The 16205-nt window shown below is 44.2% G+C and overlaps 4 protein-coding genes across 5 annotated transcripts; 2 read left to right on the top strand and 2 right to left on the bottom strand.

The window, feature by feature from the left end:
* Positions 1–77: 77 nt before the first annotated feature.
* Positions 78–4092, bottom strand: tinf2 (TERF1 (TRF1)-interacting nuclear factor 2). The gene is made up of 10 exons (XM_079295966.1): positions 3793–4092; positions 3322–3524; positions 3075–3182; positions 2827–2922; positions 2587–2697; positions 2359–2482; positions 1438–2263; positions 937–995; positions 757–836; positions 78–378 (listed from the first exon to the last, which is right to left on the bottom strand). Exons 1-10 carry the CDS (start codon positions 3818–3820, stop codon positions 259–261), a joined length of 1755 nt encoding a protein of 584 aa, XP_079152092.1. The 5' UTR covers positions 3821–4092; the 3' UTR covers positions 78–258.
* A 955-nt stretch (positions 4093–5047) lies between these two features.
* cideb (cell death inducing DFFA like effector b) lies at positions 5048–6451 on the top strand (the record flags this gene model as incomplete). Its single annotated transcript, XM_079295944.1, has 5 exons — positions 5048–5073; positions 5341–5455; positions 5647–5805; positions 5914–6104; positions 6307–6451. 5 exons carry the CDS (start codon positions 5048–5050, stop codon positions 6449–6451), a joined length of 636 nt encoding a protein of 211 aa, XP_079152070.1.
* Positions 6452–10049: 3598 nt separating this feature from the next.
* On the top strand, positions 10050–11944 carry LOC306796917 (uncharacterized protein). Its single transcript, XM_079295992.1, has one exon. It carries the CDS (start codon positions 10191–10193, stop codon positions 11664–11666), a length of 1476 nt encoding a protein of 491 aa, XP_079152118.1. The 5' UTR covers positions 10050–10190; the 3' UTR covers positions 11667–11944.
* Positions 11945–12073: 129 nt separating this feature from the next.
* gmpr2 (guanosine monophosphate reductase 2) lies at positions 12074–16187 on the bottom strand. Of its 2 annotated transcripts, none has more exons than XM_079296020.1 (9): positions 16139–16187; positions 15526–15655; positions 15170–15289; positions 14975–15058; positions 14713–14886; positions 14525–14606; positions 13823–13929; positions 13311–13513; positions 12074–13191 (listed from the first exon to the last, which is right to left on the bottom strand). In XM_079296020.1, the coding sequence occupies exons 2-9, from the start codon at positions 15610–15612 to the stop codon at positions 13002–13004; spliced, it is 1047 nt and encodes a 348-aa protein (XP_079152146.1). In that variant the 5' UTR covers positions 15613–15655; positions 16139–16187; the 3' UTR covers positions 12074–13001. The 2 variants fall into 2 exon arrangements, with proteins under 2 accessions (XP_079152146.1, XP_079152147.1); XM_079296021.1 differs by having other exon boundaries at positions 16135–16156.
* Positions 16188–16205: the final 18 nt, after the last annotated feature.

The raw sequence follows: 16205 nt of genomic DNA, 5'->3' as shown, positions 1-16205 counted from the left end.
CATTTTGCATGAGTGCCTATAATCATTTCATTTTCCACAATGACAAACCACTGATTCAGTTAAAGTGAAATCACAAATCAAGAGAAAGGTAACGATAATAAATGTCCATCAGCCACAGCGCCTGGTGAAAATCCAACGTATTTTGGGATTTTCTTTCAACGCAGCTGGTGGAGAAAACCCAACGTAACCACAGTTTAAGTCCTCTGGCGTCTTTCTGGCCAGCCATCTCGGCAGTGAAAAAAAAGAAAATCCATTTCATCATCTGCGTTTGCTTCCAGCCGATGTCACGTTTCGCCGCGTCATCCCGGGCTTCCAGTACTCCCTCAGAGTGGGAACATATGTGCCGTGTTTGGTCTTGCAGTAGCGCTTCATGAACAGCTGAGGGAGACAGTTAGGAAAAACACTGATCAAACTTTATTGAAATATCAGCACAAATGTGAGGAGAGCCATATTTATTCTAGCAGTGAAAACACTTTTCATTGACTGTCAGGGTGTTATTTGGTCAATTTAAGAGGCTTAAAGTCACCATGTTTTCGGTTTAAATGTGACATCTGTATGAAATTACACATGTTAATAATCTTCCTTTGTTCACCTGCAATCATGTCACAAAGAAGTCAACAGAATATTCCTCATGATGAATTTTGCCAGATTTAATTATTCTTTTTTAAATAAATCAAGTATTCAAGGTATGTACTTCATTTTAAGCACCGTCACTGCCAGTGGAAACGTTTTTTCTCATGTTTGGAGGATACATACCCTGACTTTGAAGTTCTTCGTCGCCTCGTCCTCAGAATCGGCGACGTAGTCGTCAGTGTCTCCTGGAACGCCCGACGTCACTAAACACAAAATAAAACAGTTAAAAATCCGTGCAGGTGATTTTTCATTGTTGATCTTGTTTCTATTCTCTGCGTTTTAACACATGACGTGTTGAGTCACCTGTGTTACGACGTAGCAGAGACGGAGAGCTGCTTATACTCGGTACTACAGGAAGATTTCTGTCAAGTAGAAACAACACAATTAAATCTATTACTAGGCCGCTCTTCTAGGGGCATTATAATTTAAGTCTTAACAATACCACGTAACACTGAAATGCAGTGGAATCATAAATAAGTTTCTTTATCACACCTGAAATTCTAGAAGAATGATATACATATTTATATCACTAATAAACACTAAAAGAGACAGAAAAACCAAATGAAACCAGAAACATTGAACTAAATCGGTTGGCTTTATTGTATTTGTAGAACAATGCTAGTTTAAAGTTAACATCAGTGAACTCCTGAACACAAGGAACCAAGGCAGAGAAAAAGCTAGTTGACAAAATTAGAAACACATAATGTAATTTAGGGAGCTGGTTGCTGAATTCTTGCACTACAAACTTGACATAACGTGGAGACGTATTCTGCACCATGTGCGCTGTATTCCCAAATCTCTTACTCTTTGTCGTCCAGGCCAGGGTCATCCGAGTCAGGCTTTAGTGGTTGGCTGTGAATCTGCGCTTCAGCTTTGACCGGTGACTTCCTCCTCGGAGTCTCCCGTTTGGTACCTGAGGAGTTACCTCCTCCATCAGCCCCGTTAGCACTGGCGGGAGTCATTTTTTCAACAATAACTCTGGGTTGGCTCCTCAGGCAAGAGACAAAGATGGAGCAGAGGAACGGATCTTCAGGCAGGTGCAGCGTTTTGACGCCCAGCTGGGTCATACAGGTTTCCAGGGCTGCTCCGTTACACTCCTCGTTCCCTACAGCACCGTCTCCTTCGCTCTCGTTTGTCTTCTGGTCACCTCTGTCCCGCTTGAGCACGCTCGCTCCGCTTCTCAAACTCCTGCTAATCCTGTTTTTCCCAGAACTGGAGGGGCCAAACACTTCCTCCTCCTCCTCCTCCTCGTCGGATTCACCTTGTACTTCGTCAGGTTGCTTGCGTTTCATTCCACTGCTTCTTTTCGATGCTGTCCTCTCCCCCTCCACTTGTTCTTCACCATCTTTTGGTTTGGGTCTCTCTTTAACCGCAGTGTATTTCAGGTTTTCTTTGGGGTGCAAGTGCTCCTTTGTTGCATTTTTTGTCCTGATCATAACTTGCACATCTTCGTTAGATATTAGTCCGATAACAGGTGTAATAAATGCTGTTTTGTCTCTCGTCTGTGTGCCATGGGACTGGTTCACTCCAGACGTTTTGGCTCCTGTTGGTGGATTTGAAGGTGTTCTTCCAGAGGGTGGCAGAGAAAGTGAAGCTAGGATGGAGTCTCCCATGTTTGGAGGGAGGGATGCTGTAAAAACCAAACAACATGTGGATAATGAGAATTATTAGTGATCTACAGTCATTCTGGCTAAGAAGATACTCTCAGAAGTGTTGTAGTTCTACCTGCAGGCTCCAGGTGACCCAGACAGGTTTGATGTTGAAGCAAGATCTTCAGGAGCTGCGGTTGAGTGGCGGCCCGCGCACACTCCTCCAGGACAGCGGGGGCGGTACTGAGCCACGACACGGTCTGGAGACAAACAATGACTTCATAAACTGTTTTTCATTTTGAAATGAAAAGAGAGGTGCAGCGAGTGACAATTAAAGGGAAGCTCCAACAGAAGCACCAACTACCTGAGCGAGGCTGGGAACCGGAAGGAACTGGTCCAGCCGAATCAAAAATTCCCACAGCAGCTTCTCCAGCTCCTGGTCGTACTTTGGACCGTAATCCACAGGAAACTCCTCCTGTGAGAGGAGAGAAGAAGGTTTGGCCTTCACATTCCTACAAACCTCGACTGAGAAATTACCACAATAGAGACTGATAGCAGGTCTGCTGCTGTATGACCGCAAATAAATATGAGAAGAGGGACTCACCTTGAAGAAGAGCTCTCTCTCTGTTGGGTTTTTTAGCAGAGTGTGAACCAAAGAATGGAAATTTTCCACCGTTTTCAGGATTTTTACATCCCTCCTCTAGCAGAAAAAAGCAAAAATTACACCTATTCCATACGCGAGTGACGGCAGCATAAAATGTGTCATATCTGTCATACATGTATTGTAGCAACGGAGCAGTAAGAGTATGACAAAAATCTCAATGCAATTTATGAGTATTAAATTCAATGTACCATAGCAGGGGCAGAGGAGGATGACAAAGCAGCAGGAGCGCACATCCTCTGCAGGTGTGGCATGATCACCTTTTCATCTGGCTGTGTACAGCACAGCTCCAAGATTAACTGATAACAAAGGGTACGGTTGATGACCAGTCAAAATAGGAATATAACACTGAAATAGGGCAAAAATGGTGCTGATGCATCTATCAAACAGGACAATAGAGATAGGAGAGGTATCATTAGAGTCCCGTCAGAAGCTCACCCGTCCTCTCAGCCCCAGTGCCAGCTTGCTCTGGTGTCTCGCGGTGAGCAGCCCCGGGACGGTCTCACAGGCGGATGTCACGACCTCCTCCACCACCCCGTACTGCATCACGTCCCTCTGCTTCATCACCTTCCAGAGGGCTGCAGACAACAGGCGCACAGGCGGGGCCAGGAGCTGGAGGGCAGTAAAGGGAAGGCTGCCATCTGGGCAGGAGACAAAGGAAAGATGAGAAAACAGTGGTGCATTCACAGCAACTAATCAGACTTAATCAAGCTGCCATTTCAATGTGGCACTGCTGGCTACAACCCAATCAGTGATGCTGGAGTCTCCCATCAGCTGACTGATCTACCCAGCTGTGTCTGGCAAGATGTGGCATGACTCCACTGACAGCCACAACTTAAATGAACATGACTAACCTCATTCACTATAAACCAGGTTCACTGAAACAGTTTAAATGCTATTAATACTCACCATTTTCCTTCTGTTTTCTTGTAGCCATGTCACTGAAACAGCTAGCTATGGAGGTTAACACTAATTGACCACAAGCTGACGTTAATTTAACGCTAGCTTAGCAACTTAGACACATTACTGCACGAGTAAACTTAAAGCTGAAGCGGAAGTAGAAGTTTAACAAAGTTGTCAAGGAAACGCTGCTGAGGTTATGTTTACTCTGCACTGTGTTTAGTTTTGTCGTTGTAGCCTATCGCTGTTGTTGTTGTTATTGTTTAGCCGCCCGAAACAAAGCTCCGTCAAAAGTTCTGCTTCCCATCCTCCCGCGTTCACTGGACAATGTCGATCTTCTCTTATTCTCATTTGTCTGCACCGAGTGGGCGGTGCTTACGCGCATTTGGAACGAAAGACTCTCAGCTCGGACAAAAAGTCCGCCCGCGCGTGCACTTTGGTATTTAAAACAAGCGCGCCCATCGATGTTAACAGGACATGACGTAGCAGCAGATCCGACAGCCGCTGGTCCCATCTGTTTCTGTGATTTTAACATATGCAGTCTATGGATTTTACTGCTTTAATGTGTTATAATAGTAGAATAAACAACAGCATTTGTAGGTAATGATGTGAACAATATTACAGTATTTTTAGGAGCACTGAGCACGAATTGTGTGAGAATTAAAACTAAGATAATTGCCCAGAGAAAAGGCCCAAAAAAAGAAAATTAGAAAATTAAAGAAACGAACTGTTATACAAACCCTGACAGGTATCAATATGAGTTTATATCCCTACAATTAGAATACAATTGCTAAAATTGTAAGATATCAATATTGTTGTAATGTATATTATCTCTATGAAGTGAGCCAGATGAATTCCCTGGGACAATATTTTAGCTGTCAGTCGAAAAATGATAAGGAATTGCAGTACAGAAATAAAAAAACAAATATAAGCAATCCTTATGAAAACTGTTATTTTGTGTAATACTTTCCTACAGATACAATCAGATTTTTTAAACTGTCAAATATCAATGCTGGTATCAATCTCAAATACCCAGTATCATTCGGGCTGTAGAGGTATTAACTCTTTATAAAGGGAAGTCTCTCACATACACACACAGATGAACTTTGCTCTGTGATTTTCTGTCTTTGAGTTATCACCAGGCTCGGGGCAAAGTCCATATGCTGGGTCAAACACAAGTACTGACATTATCACGATTCGTTACACCAAAACAACTCAGCAAAAAAACAAGTCTGTGAGAAGAGACACCAGGAGACGGACGAGCATGGATACAACATCTTCATTTATCAAGTAAGTGAACAATTCGTTTTGGGCTTGTTGGTATTCCAGTGATTTGCTTCATGATCTTCATTGTGTGGCTGTTGGAGCTCCAAAAATCAATGTAGGATTCAAGTAAGTGAGTAATTAACTCAATGTAAGATGTCATTTTAAGATGAATCTTATCTTATGACATATTCAATTCTTGGCCTGTTATAGAGCCTGTTACACAGAAGACATTTTGACATGTGACTCTCACATTAAACAATCTAAATACCTTTCTGTGTGGTATTTCTTCAGATCTGTGACCAAGCGAGTGTGGGCTCCACCACAGCGTCCCTTCAGAGTCTGCTGTCATGACAGGGAGACCAGGAAGGGCATCACGGCCGGGACCCTGGAGGAGCTGAAAGAGAGGGTGAGAGGGACAAAAATAACAGCAAAGGTTCTGATCAGGGTGAAGCTGCTTGCCCTATATATAATACAATATAATAAAAATGAGGAAGAAAAAATGTAAAATGAAAATTACTGGTAAAAGGAAGTACTATTTATACTATAGAATCTTTTAACTGAATCCCCCAAATAAAATAACTTGAATCTGTGCTGCAGGTGTGCCAGGCTTTGCTGCTGTCCCTGTCTGCGGTGTCTCTGTCTCTGGCCTGTGAGGAAGACGGTACGGAGGTGGACTCCGACGAGTTCCTCATGACCCTGCCTGACAACACCATGCTCATGGCCCTGGAGCCTGGACAGACATGGCGACCACAGCCGGTACGTTTGCCCAAATGTTATTTATTTCATAGCCCCTTATGTCCTTTATGTCTTTGCATAACGCAATCACAAATATTTAAAATGTGACTGTTGTCTCTGATCCACCAGGGTGCAGTCGTGTCCAAATCTCAGAAGCACAACAAGCCTCGGAACGGGAGAGACATAGCTCGCGTCACCTTTGACCTGTACAGGATCAGCCCGAAGGATGTCTTTGGCTCCCTGAATGTGAAGGCCACATTTCAAGGCCTGTACTCTGTGAGCGCCAACTTTGAATGTCTGGGGCCCAAGAAGATCCTCAGGTAAGTCAGAGGGAAGAGGGTGAAGGGGGCTTTTTCAAAGGGCCACAAGTTAAATCTTGGGGGTTGTGAGATGATTGCTGGGAAAGGAAAGATGCAAAAGAAGGAAAAAGTTTAAATTTAGTGCACAATGCCAGTGATGAAGACAATGTGACATTAAATGTGACTTAAACTGATGACACTTTGTCTCTGTGCTGTTTCTCAGAGAAGCCCTGCGTGTAGCCTCCACCCTCCTGCACGCCGCCGGAAACCTGCTCATCACTTCCGCCTCCATAATCCGCCGCATCATCGAAGGCGCTGAGCTGTGGCAGCCACAACAGAAGACGGTGTACACGGCCAGCTGGAACTAGACGGAGCCAAGAGAGACCTATCCAGTTGAAACATCTGGTCTCATTGTTTAATTAAGATTTGTAGGAGGGTCTGAATCTCATTGGGTATCTATTGTTTTGTGTGGATGTAGAATCTGTATAAGCAATCAGTGACAGTCTTATACGAGGTGATTATATGAACTTCAGGTTATAAACAGAATGTAACAGAGAAAAATAAATGTCAGGAACTACAGAAGAGGCTTAGGGATGTAGCAGGATAACATTAGAATGAGGTATTAATGTCGTTTTGTATTTTTGTGCAATATATACATAATATTCTAGAATTGTACTTTATTTTTTGTTAATTTGGTGCAGATTATGTGAACTATCTGCTCATTACATGACATTACAGGTGATAACAAACCCGTTTGATCTGAAACATTTTTTGAAAAAAGGAAATATTACAGTTGCAGTTCATTTACTCAGTTTATTAATGTTTCGATGTAACTAATCACAAGAGGAGTTGTGTTTCAAACAATCAAAGTTGTTTACTGAGAATAAAAACATTTGCACGGCACACAGGGACTCGGGGATCTTTTGTAAAGGCAGTGCATGCACGTTAAGTCATCACAATAACAGTATAACAACAACATAAAAGAAAATGACTCAAGCATGTGTCTTAATTTGGGCAACGTTTCATCAAACATCTGTCACCTGTGTTTCAAAGCGCCATTTCTCCTCCGGCGGCGCCGGCACGCTTTCCGCCCCGAGATGGCCTTTGATCTTCATCAGCGCTTTCAAATACTGCCGGTAATTGATGTTGGCCAGCGCCTGGCTGTACTTCTCCTGAGTCATCCACCTCGGTTTGGAATTCTTGATGTAATAGCGCATGTCACCGAACCACTGAACCAACATGTGGTGGGGGACGTCAATCTCGATCGACAGTCGGGCGTAGTCCGCCACGCCTGGATACTGGCAAATGGAGAAGGCCTCCTTCATCATCGCCAACTGGGTCCGCGTCTTTGTTCTGAAAGACGTCCGCCTGGGAAGTGTGCGTGTGTCCACCACAGGAGAGCCCTGCTGCTGGGTCACGGCGGGTGAACCGTCCACAACAAGGTTATTCTCACCAGGCCACGCTTGGACGGACAGTAATCTTTTGTACGCTTTTGCCTTCTTCTTCTTCTTTCCGGTGAAATGTGTTGTCTCCGTCTGGGTGGATGTTTGACTCTCCCTCTCAGCTCCTTCACTTTTTATTTCTCCTCCCTCTGCTCTCTCCACAACACCTTGCTTCACTCTCTTCTTTCCCATCTTGTCCGTCGCTGTCGTCCTTTTGCGCTTCTTCTGAGCATTTTCTTTCTTCACGAGTTGTTCCGGCTTCATTTTGATTTCCGATCTCTCAGTCGCCCTCACGTTTTCTCCCGTCATCCTTCCCTCACTTGCACTCTGTTCCTCCCGAACCTCTCCTGCCTTCTTCTCACGCTCCCTTTTGCAGTTCTTATTCTCTCCTCCTTCCTCTTTCACCTCTGCCCCCTTTCTGTTCTGCGACTCTTTCTTTCCCTGACCTGACATTACTTTCGACCGAACATTGGGGATGTCTTTGTAGTCCCAGCTGATGCCATAGCGGAGCCTCTGGACCATGAACCACACCTTCACCTGGTCCGGGTGCAGAGAGCAGCGCTGCGCCAGTGCAGCTGTCTGTGTCTGGGTCAGGTACGGAAACCGGTTGAAGGCCTCGTCCAGCTCGGCTGCACCATCCAGCTGCAGGTTGAACTGGTTTGAGGACACCCATATAAGCCTCTGGGTGTCAGAGACCAGGGGGAGACACAGCACACTGCTCTGGTTCAGACGGAAAGCCATCCGGGCAGCGTTTATTTGTTTAGAAGCGTTGGGTGTCTTCTGTTCGAGATGGAGGAGTCCATTAGCTTTCTGCCTCATCTTTCTCATCTGTTGGAGTGACCCCTGGAAATAGCAGACAAACAGAGAGTGTTGATAACCAAGGAAAATATGTATTAATTTATAAAATAAAACACAAAAACTGAAAGGTAATCATCTGAACGCACTTTCATATTTTTCCCGTTTACAATATACTTTAAAACATACAATACAAAATGACATACTGTGATAAAAGATCAATATTAGCCACATATACTTCAACTAAACAGTATGTAAACAAAAATACCTGTTTAATAGAGATGTTATTTACTACAGCAGTACACAGATCCTTCATTTAAGTACAAGTTGCCTACTTTCAAACTAACCGTAACACTTGCGGTTAATTAGCTTTAATTCGGTTAAAAATTCATATTGACATAGCGAGCTAAATTCGCGCTAAAATCTGACGTTCGGTCATTTCTTTCCATGTTTGTGTAATTAATGTTCGTCTAACATGGAGAACCAGGGACAACAGAGTTTACAGTAACGTGCAGTCACGTTACATGTCATCGATTACGATGATTGATTTGGCTGCGGCCTGATTATCGGTTTGTTAGCATTAGCCGTAATGTTAGCTAGCATGCTAGTTAGCTAGCCAGCTAGCCTGCGTGCTCAAAGGACGTGTTAAACGTAATGCTAAGTGTTATAACAGTCAACTTAGCTACTTTTACTTAAGGTTTAATCATCAATGCGTCCCGTGGCAGGATCAAGAAGACATTTATACTGTCGTTAACTTTAAATCATTCATGGTTTTAGTTCCCAACGTACCTTTAAGAGCACAACAAAGTATTGTGCAAGTTTCACAGATGCTTTTCTGCTGATCTGGTTTGATCTGATTCTATTAAAACCGCCCAGTGGATCCAGATCAAGTTTCTCCACATCCTCTCAATTTGATTATGTATGGTATGAATACAAGTTAAATAATGCATGATGAAAATAATATTTATATATTAAAACATACCCTTATCACGTTTATTTGGTACCTGGCTGAAACCTTTGCAGTCTGATGGAGACAACACACCGGCAATAAATCCAACCTTCATCTATGTTCTATTATGTTCATTTTTTGTTGAAAATATTTAACAGAGAGATGTTTTTCCAACTTAATGGTCATTTTGAAGGCTAATTACCAGCTGTTTTCCACCTTAGATACCAATGCACACCTTCTATTTTGGTGCACGTAGGCTATGCGCAGCAGCTCAACATACTGGGTGAATGTGAACATTGATCAGCAGGTGTGATTAGATAGATTGAAGGGTGATTATGAAATAGTCAGCAGCCTGCAAAGCAGCTGTGGAAGGCATACTGTATGAATCACCCACATTCATGAATGATGTACGCCCTAAATCAGTCCTGCTTTAACCCGTGTTTATTTGAAATACAGTATTTGTATTTTAAGCAATACTCCGTTGTTGCATTACATTTGCAGCAAATATGCTGTGATGAATGAACTATAAGAGTTTGTGCTGGATTAAATTGGGTTTATAAACCCCAATGTTTACACCAACATGTTTTGACACGTTATATAATATATTACCACTCCCATGGGTGTTGCTCATTTCTATTGTGTGAAATGAAACTTATCTATCCTAACCATGGCCAAACAACATGGCTCCACCCCCTGGACTTTTGGTTTCGCAGAAACGAAACTGATGTGCAGTGCTGCTGTGGAAGAGCATTCAGACCAGAGGCTGAAAGATCTGAGACGGGTGAACTGCTAAGTTCTTCAAAATCTTACTTCATTTGCAGTTTTCTGCCAAAACAGACTCAATCAAAGAGCAACAAGCAGGATCCTAAGGGCAACACTGAATGATATTCAAGAAAATCAGGACTTCCTGCTTTTGAAAAGATGTCTGAAAATCTACAAAAGGACCCACATGTTATCCTGTGTGACATGTGCACAGAGGAGGACAGGAAACCAGCACGGAAGACCTGCATGAAATGTGAGATCTCCATGTGCGTCCAGCACCTCCAGGCCCACCTGACCACTCCTGTGTTACTACAAACTCACCCTCTGACTGAGCCTATGGCTTTATCCGGCACCACTAAATGCCCCCAACATGGCAAACTCCTGGAGTACTACTGCTTGGATGACATGACCTGTGTGTGTGTTTCCTGCGCCATTGAAGACCAGCACCGCATACACAACATGAAGACCTTCTCCACAGCCCACAGAGAGCTCACGGAGAAGCTCAACGCCGAGCAGCAGGCCTTGAAAAGCGACGACGAGAACGTGAGTCTGGAGAAGTGGGAGAAGAGCGAAAGAGAGAAGCTGGGTCGCTCCAGCGTGCGTCTCATCGAAGCTGTCACAAGCCTGCGTAACATTGCCCTGACTACTGTCCAGAGCTCAGTGTCTGCCCGCATGGTGTCGATCAAAACCAGCAAGAGCAGCATGCAGGCAGCACAGAAGGAGAAGGACACCTTCAGATTCCTGCAGATGTATTCCCAGGTGCATCAGGATGTGGAGAAGGCCAAGGCTGTGGATCTGAGAAAAGGGTTGGCGCCCGGCAGAGAGCGGGATAAGCTGCTTCAGGAGATAAGAGAGAACGGTGAACAAATTGTAAAGCAAGCAGGCCTCTTCTGTGGATCTCTGTTGTCTCTGGTTGACCCAGAGAACCACCAGGAGCTCACTGCTGCTCGTTCAGACCTGATCTTTCACCCACATACTTTCGGCCCTGGCATGTCACTGTCCAAAGACAAAAGGAAGGTTTTCTACAGCAGTGGGCAGGGGAAATGTTCTGCCACTCTTCTGATCCGTAGTATCCACACAGCTCCTAACTTTCAGAGGTGGACGGTCAGTCTCTCCCGAGACTCTGACTGGACCGTTGGTTTATGTGACAAACAGCCTACACATAACTTGAAGGCCGGACATGTCTTTGCTCTGTCCTGCCAAGGTAACCAGCTCAGCTCTCTCACGACAGAGAATGACGAGGGTGCTGATCCATCAGTCGGTTCAGTTCTTTTTGGGCAGCAGAGACCTGGCATGGCCACACTAAATAAACAACACAGGGTTTCCTCTGTGTTAATCACAATTCAGGGCAAAAACGGAGATGAGACCGTACCACGACCTGAAGTGGTGGAGGTGTTTTGGAACTTTGTGTGTTCCTCGCTGTCCTTCTTCAGCAGAACCGGACAGCACCAGAGGGAAGAAATAATCACAATTAAGATGAGCCACAACAACTGGGACCTGGCCCCCTTTGTTCAACTAGGAGAGGAAAATACCCAAATCATCCCCCAGTGCCACAAGGCACAGTTCTACCACAGTGGTAAACTAGGTGGTGACATACCGGTATGCACCACAGAGGTGGTTTGTGAACTTCAGTAATGAGTGGGATACTGCTGATCATTGCTAATCATAATAGAAATCTAAGAAGTGCATAGCTACAAATATCTACAGCGATAACGTCTCTTTGGACGAGTATAAATCTCATTGTTGTGACGTTGCTGTTGAATCTATAAATAGTGCTTCTAGTGCAGATATTAGTAATCAGTCAATGCTGGGATTTTTATTGTACAATATAAACATAATACACGTAAAGCAAATGTAACGTCTTCATCTGTCTTTAGATTGGAGTGATGTTAATTAATTGTCAGCCAGTTTAATGTTTGTCTCCATCTACTGGTGGTGAACTCATCATCGCTCTCACATAGTAGTTATCTCATAGTTATCTACCAGAGGGTTAAGGTCAGAGTTTGTAAATCAACAATAAAGAATCTGAAAAATCGTAAGACGTGGAATGTTTTTATTGACTGTTTTAAAACAAGTGAATTTAAAAACCGTAACGAGAATGAAAGAACGCAGATCATGCAAGAACAGCTTGAAGTGGAGTAACTACAGACACTGTGTGAAGTGAGACCAATACGTTAAAACCTCTGAGGAACAACTTCATTTAAAGGAATGCAGTGAATCATAAATTAATTTAAATGCAGACATTAAGCCCACACAAACTTTTGGTACTGAACAGGAGCAGCTGGAACCAGAGAAGAGAAGAATCTGCATATGTCTTTATGTTGAATAACACCTGTGTGAGGACTTCAGCCCTTCATTGCTATGTGCTCGAGTGCTGCACTCATTCAGTATGTACTGTGGTCCAGGTATACATACTCTCAAAATCTAACTCACCTACTTTTTAAAATAAAAATGTAACGTATGTGTGACACTGTAGTTCCATAACATATTGATGAAACAATAATAAAAACTATTAGACTCTCAAATTACAAAAATGAAAAAGGTGCAAAATTGAAAGCGTGGCGGAATGATTGAATTTCTAAAAACATTCGTTTTCAATTGAAGACACTTGCTATAATTGTGTACGTGTGTGAGACAATGGCTTGCAGTATGATCTCGGCACAGGACATAAACACATGTTGTGGATACTTTTGATACACAGCTGCAGTAAATACATGTAAATAAAGAAGAACTTAGCATTGGAATGATGAGGCAGCAGACATGCGAAGAGCTGGATACGCACTGCTCTAGATCAGATAACAAATGTAACAGAGTCTAATGTGTTCATGTCAGTGAAGTCAAAACCCAATAAAATTAAATTGCATTCGCTTTAACAACTAATAAGCATCGTAACAGCACTTTTAAGTATTAATATTCATGTCTGTTGAGACATGTTGAGGTTCCATCTGAAAGGAGCGTCGAGCCGCACGTTCAGCTGTCGTTGCCGAAGACGGTGTTGAGCTGCTGGGTGACCCTGATGAAGGTGGTCCTGCGGCTCAGCTCCTTCAGTTTGCCCGCCCCAACGTAGGTGCAGGAGGAGCGGACCCCGCCCAGGACGTCTCGTATCGTCACCTCCACCGGGCCTTTGTAAGGGACTTCGACCGTCTTCCCCTCCGACGCTCTGGAGGCGAGAAACACACTGGGGTTATCCTCGGAGACAGTGTCCACTACGCACACCCCAATCACCCACAAAGAAACGTTTTTGCCTTATATATACCAACATAACTGTGGGGCCCTGACCTGTACTCAGCCACGCCTCCTGCATGTTTCTGCATCGCCGTGTCGGAGCTCATGCCGTAGAACAGCTTGTATTTCTTGCCATTTTTCTCAATAACCTCTCCCCCGCTTTCTGAGTGGCCAGCCAGCATACCGCCCAGCATCACGAAGTCCGCACCGGCACCGAAAGCCTTCGAGACGTCTCCTGGGCAAGTGCATCCCCCGTCCTGTGTGAAAGACGACAGACGGCAAAACAGAACGTGAGAGAGTCACTCTGTTTATCGCAGCAAAAGATAAGGCTGCACATTCTCAGGGTGAAATGTCTACCAAGGCCACACTGGCTGTGGGAAAAGAAGAGATGAATGAGCTACGGTCTCTATCAGAAGGGAATAGTTCTTGCTCGCCTCGAGTTAGATGAGATGATCGACACCGCTCTCTACCACGAGAAGCGCAAGTCAGCAAATTAGCCTATTTCCCAAAACGATCACATTATTTCTACACAAATCACTGGATTATCAGAGGAGAGAGTCACTCACAGAGATGATGTGGCCCCCCAAGCCATGGGCTGCATCGGCACACTCGATCACAGCGCTGAGCTGGGGGTACCCCACCCCGGTCTTCTTGCGGGTGGTACACACAGAGCCTGTAGAGGAAGACAAAGGGGCAAGAGATGACTTTCTCTCCCTCTTGTTTCTTTCTCCTTTTAAAACAGGAAACTGGAATGTGCAGGCATTGTTTGTGGTGTATTTGATCTGTATGTGCCAGATGAATAAAGGGTGACCACATAGCACATACCCATCCAGGAAAGTTACGTGAAAGTTATTTTAAAGTTACTACAAGAAGCATTTTGGCGGCCCCTGTGGACAAAGGCGGCAGTGTTTCCGAGCACCAGAGTCCCTTTAGAATCCTCTTATTTTACCGTATTAGAGGTCTGACATCTGCTCCGCTTCAGTCCTGGTTCTGGTTTTTCCCGTGTCTCCCTTTCCTAAAGCGGGCCCAGCAATACGGCCTGGGTCTCCAGCAGCGTGGTGTCTAGTGAACCTGCATGATTTCGTCTGATTTCGCCATAATTTAATCTATTGGCCCTGATGACAACCATTAGGAAAAACTACATAGAAATTAAAAATCTTCTTGCTGATTGTCTCGTTTACTTACCTAACCAGCTAAAAGTTGCTCATAGTAACTTTAATATAATATAAATAACATGCAGACATAGAAATATGTTTTTGCAGTTTCACCTGGTCCGATGCCTACTTTGATGATGTCAGCGCCAGCCAGGATCAGCTCCTCTACCATCTCTCCCGTCACCACGTTTCCTGCCTGAGCCAAATAAAAATCATCATAAAAAATAGTTTCAATGAACATCCATTCCCTTTTTTCAGCCCCCCCACACGCGCCGCAGTTTAAAGGCAAGACATCTACTGACCATGATCGTGTGAGAGCGGAACTTCTTCCTGACGTCTTTGACGAAGTGAACGAAGTGTTCGGAGTAGCCGTTCGCCACGTCGACACAGATGTACTGCAGCTGTGGCACCGCCGCCAAGATGGCTGATATCCGGTCAAAGTCGCCTTCCCCGGTCCCTGTGCTGACCGCTACATTCTGAGAGATAAACGGAGAAGAGGAACAATGAAATACTACCATTAACAAACTTCTTGATATAGAGGAACCATAATAACACTTTGAGTACCTTCAGGCAGTCAGGATTCTTTTTCGCAAACTCCACCCAGTCATCCACGGAGTAGTGTTTGTGAACCGTGGTGAAGAGAGTGAACTAGTGCAGGAGAAAAAGAAAAGCAAACGTTTGTACGAGAGAAAATTATAAATAACATTGAAATAAAGTCTAACCCCGTGTGCTCAATGAGGCTCGTAATGCACAACTTACCTTGTGCAAAGCCAGGGCCATCTCAAAGGTCCCCACGGTGTCCATGTTTGCAGCGATGATGGGGATCCCCCTGTAGCTGCCCTTGGAGTTCCTGAAAGTGTAGCTCCTCATTAGGTCGACCTGGGAAAGGCAAGAACAATGTGACATTAGCGTACGAAATACTTTTATAGACAGTCAGAGGGCAGCAGGAGCCTGCATTTTGTAGATGCAGGTTTTGCAGCAAAGGGGTCACTGCTTGAATCCTCTAAATAACTCTCAATGTGTTCACTCAAATTACTTGAAACTGAAGGTTCAGTTAATGGAAACCTCTTCGGTCGGGTTTCATGTGGAGAAGAACCCTCAGCTGTGACACTTACCTCGCTCCTTGACTTGAGTGTGCTTCTCTTTGGACGGAGGAGCACATCCTTGAAGTCCAGCTTGATGTCATTCTCAATGCGGGGCATTTTGGAAACAGGGTGAAATGGAGCAGTTGAAATGACCTTGAATCTGTGAGAAAGAGAGAGTGAGATCAGAGTTTAGCGTGAATGCTTGACGCTGGGTCTTTTCCTCCCTTCACACACTCACACATGGGCTTCAAATGCCATTAACTACACCATGCATAGTGTAGGGGTCTGAAATGTACCCGTTAAAGAACACATCATTCGAAAAGATAAAGTAAAATTATCCAAAACTATAATTACTACTTGGTGGAGATGTAATAAGGCTGGTTAGTATGCTAGCTAACAAGCTAATTACAACTTGTTAGCGAGCTAGCAGATAGAAAATCCGTAAAAAAATGCTCCTGACGGTGCTATTCATGCTATTCGCACGGATGTCAAACTTCATGGTTAGCAATGTCAAAAGTGTCAAATGTCAATCAACTTGATGCACGTTAGCATTACAGACCGTTACCTAAGCACAACGTATGTAACGTTATTAGTCTACAAATTAGTTGTCTTTTAGATTTACAATAATAAAGTATTTACCTACATGAAAGTGTGGTTTATTTAGTCCGTGCGGCTGGTTTTCTCATCCGCGGTGTGCGCGGGAAGCTTTA

This window comes from Melanostigma gelatinosum, assembly GCF_949748355.1.
Source record: "Melanostigma gelatinosum genome assembly, chromosome: 23".
In the NCBI taxonomy this organism is placed as follows: Eukaryota; Metazoa; Chordata; class Actinopteri; order Perciformes; family Zoarcidae; genus Melanostigma; species Melanostigma gelatinosum.
The sequence above is the reverse complement of the archived record's forward strand: the minus strand, read 5'-3'. Positions and strand labels throughout refer to the sequence as shown.

What these genes read in the sequence shown, in the direction of transcription:
- LOC306796917 (XM_079295992.1), top strand. Translation starts at nt 10,191, where the DNA reads ATGTCTGAAAATCTACAAAAGGACCCACATGTTATCCTGTGTGACATG.
- tinf2 (XM_079295966.1), bottom strand. Translation starts at nt 3,820, where the DNA reads ATGGCTACAAGAAAACAGAAGGAAAATG. An exon ending in CGGTTCCCAGCCTCGCTCAG is followed by an intron (nt 2,483 to 2,586) that starts GTAGTTGGTGCT and finishes GTTTGTCTCCAG; the next exon opens with ACCGTGTCGTGGCTCAGTAC. An exon ending in CGAAGAACTTCAAAGTCAGG is followed by an intron (nt 379 to 756) that starts GTATGTATCCTC and finishes TGTCTCCCTCAG; the next exon opens with CTGTTCATGAAGCGCTACTG.
- gmpr2 (XM_079296020.1), bottom strand. Translation starts at nt 15,612, where the DNA reads ATGCCCCGCATTGAGAATGACATCAAGCTGGACTTCAAGGATGTGCTC. An exon ending in CACTCAAGTCAAGGAGCGAG is followed by an intron (nt 15,290 to 15,525) that starts GTAAGTGTCACA and finishes TGCCTTTCCCAG; the next exon opens with GTCGACCTAATGAGGAGCTA. An exon ending in GGAGGCGTGGCTGAGTACAG is followed by an intron (nt 13,192 to 13,310) that starts GTCAGGGCCCCA and finishes TCTCGCCTCCAG; the next exon opens with AGCGTCGGAGGGGAAGACGG.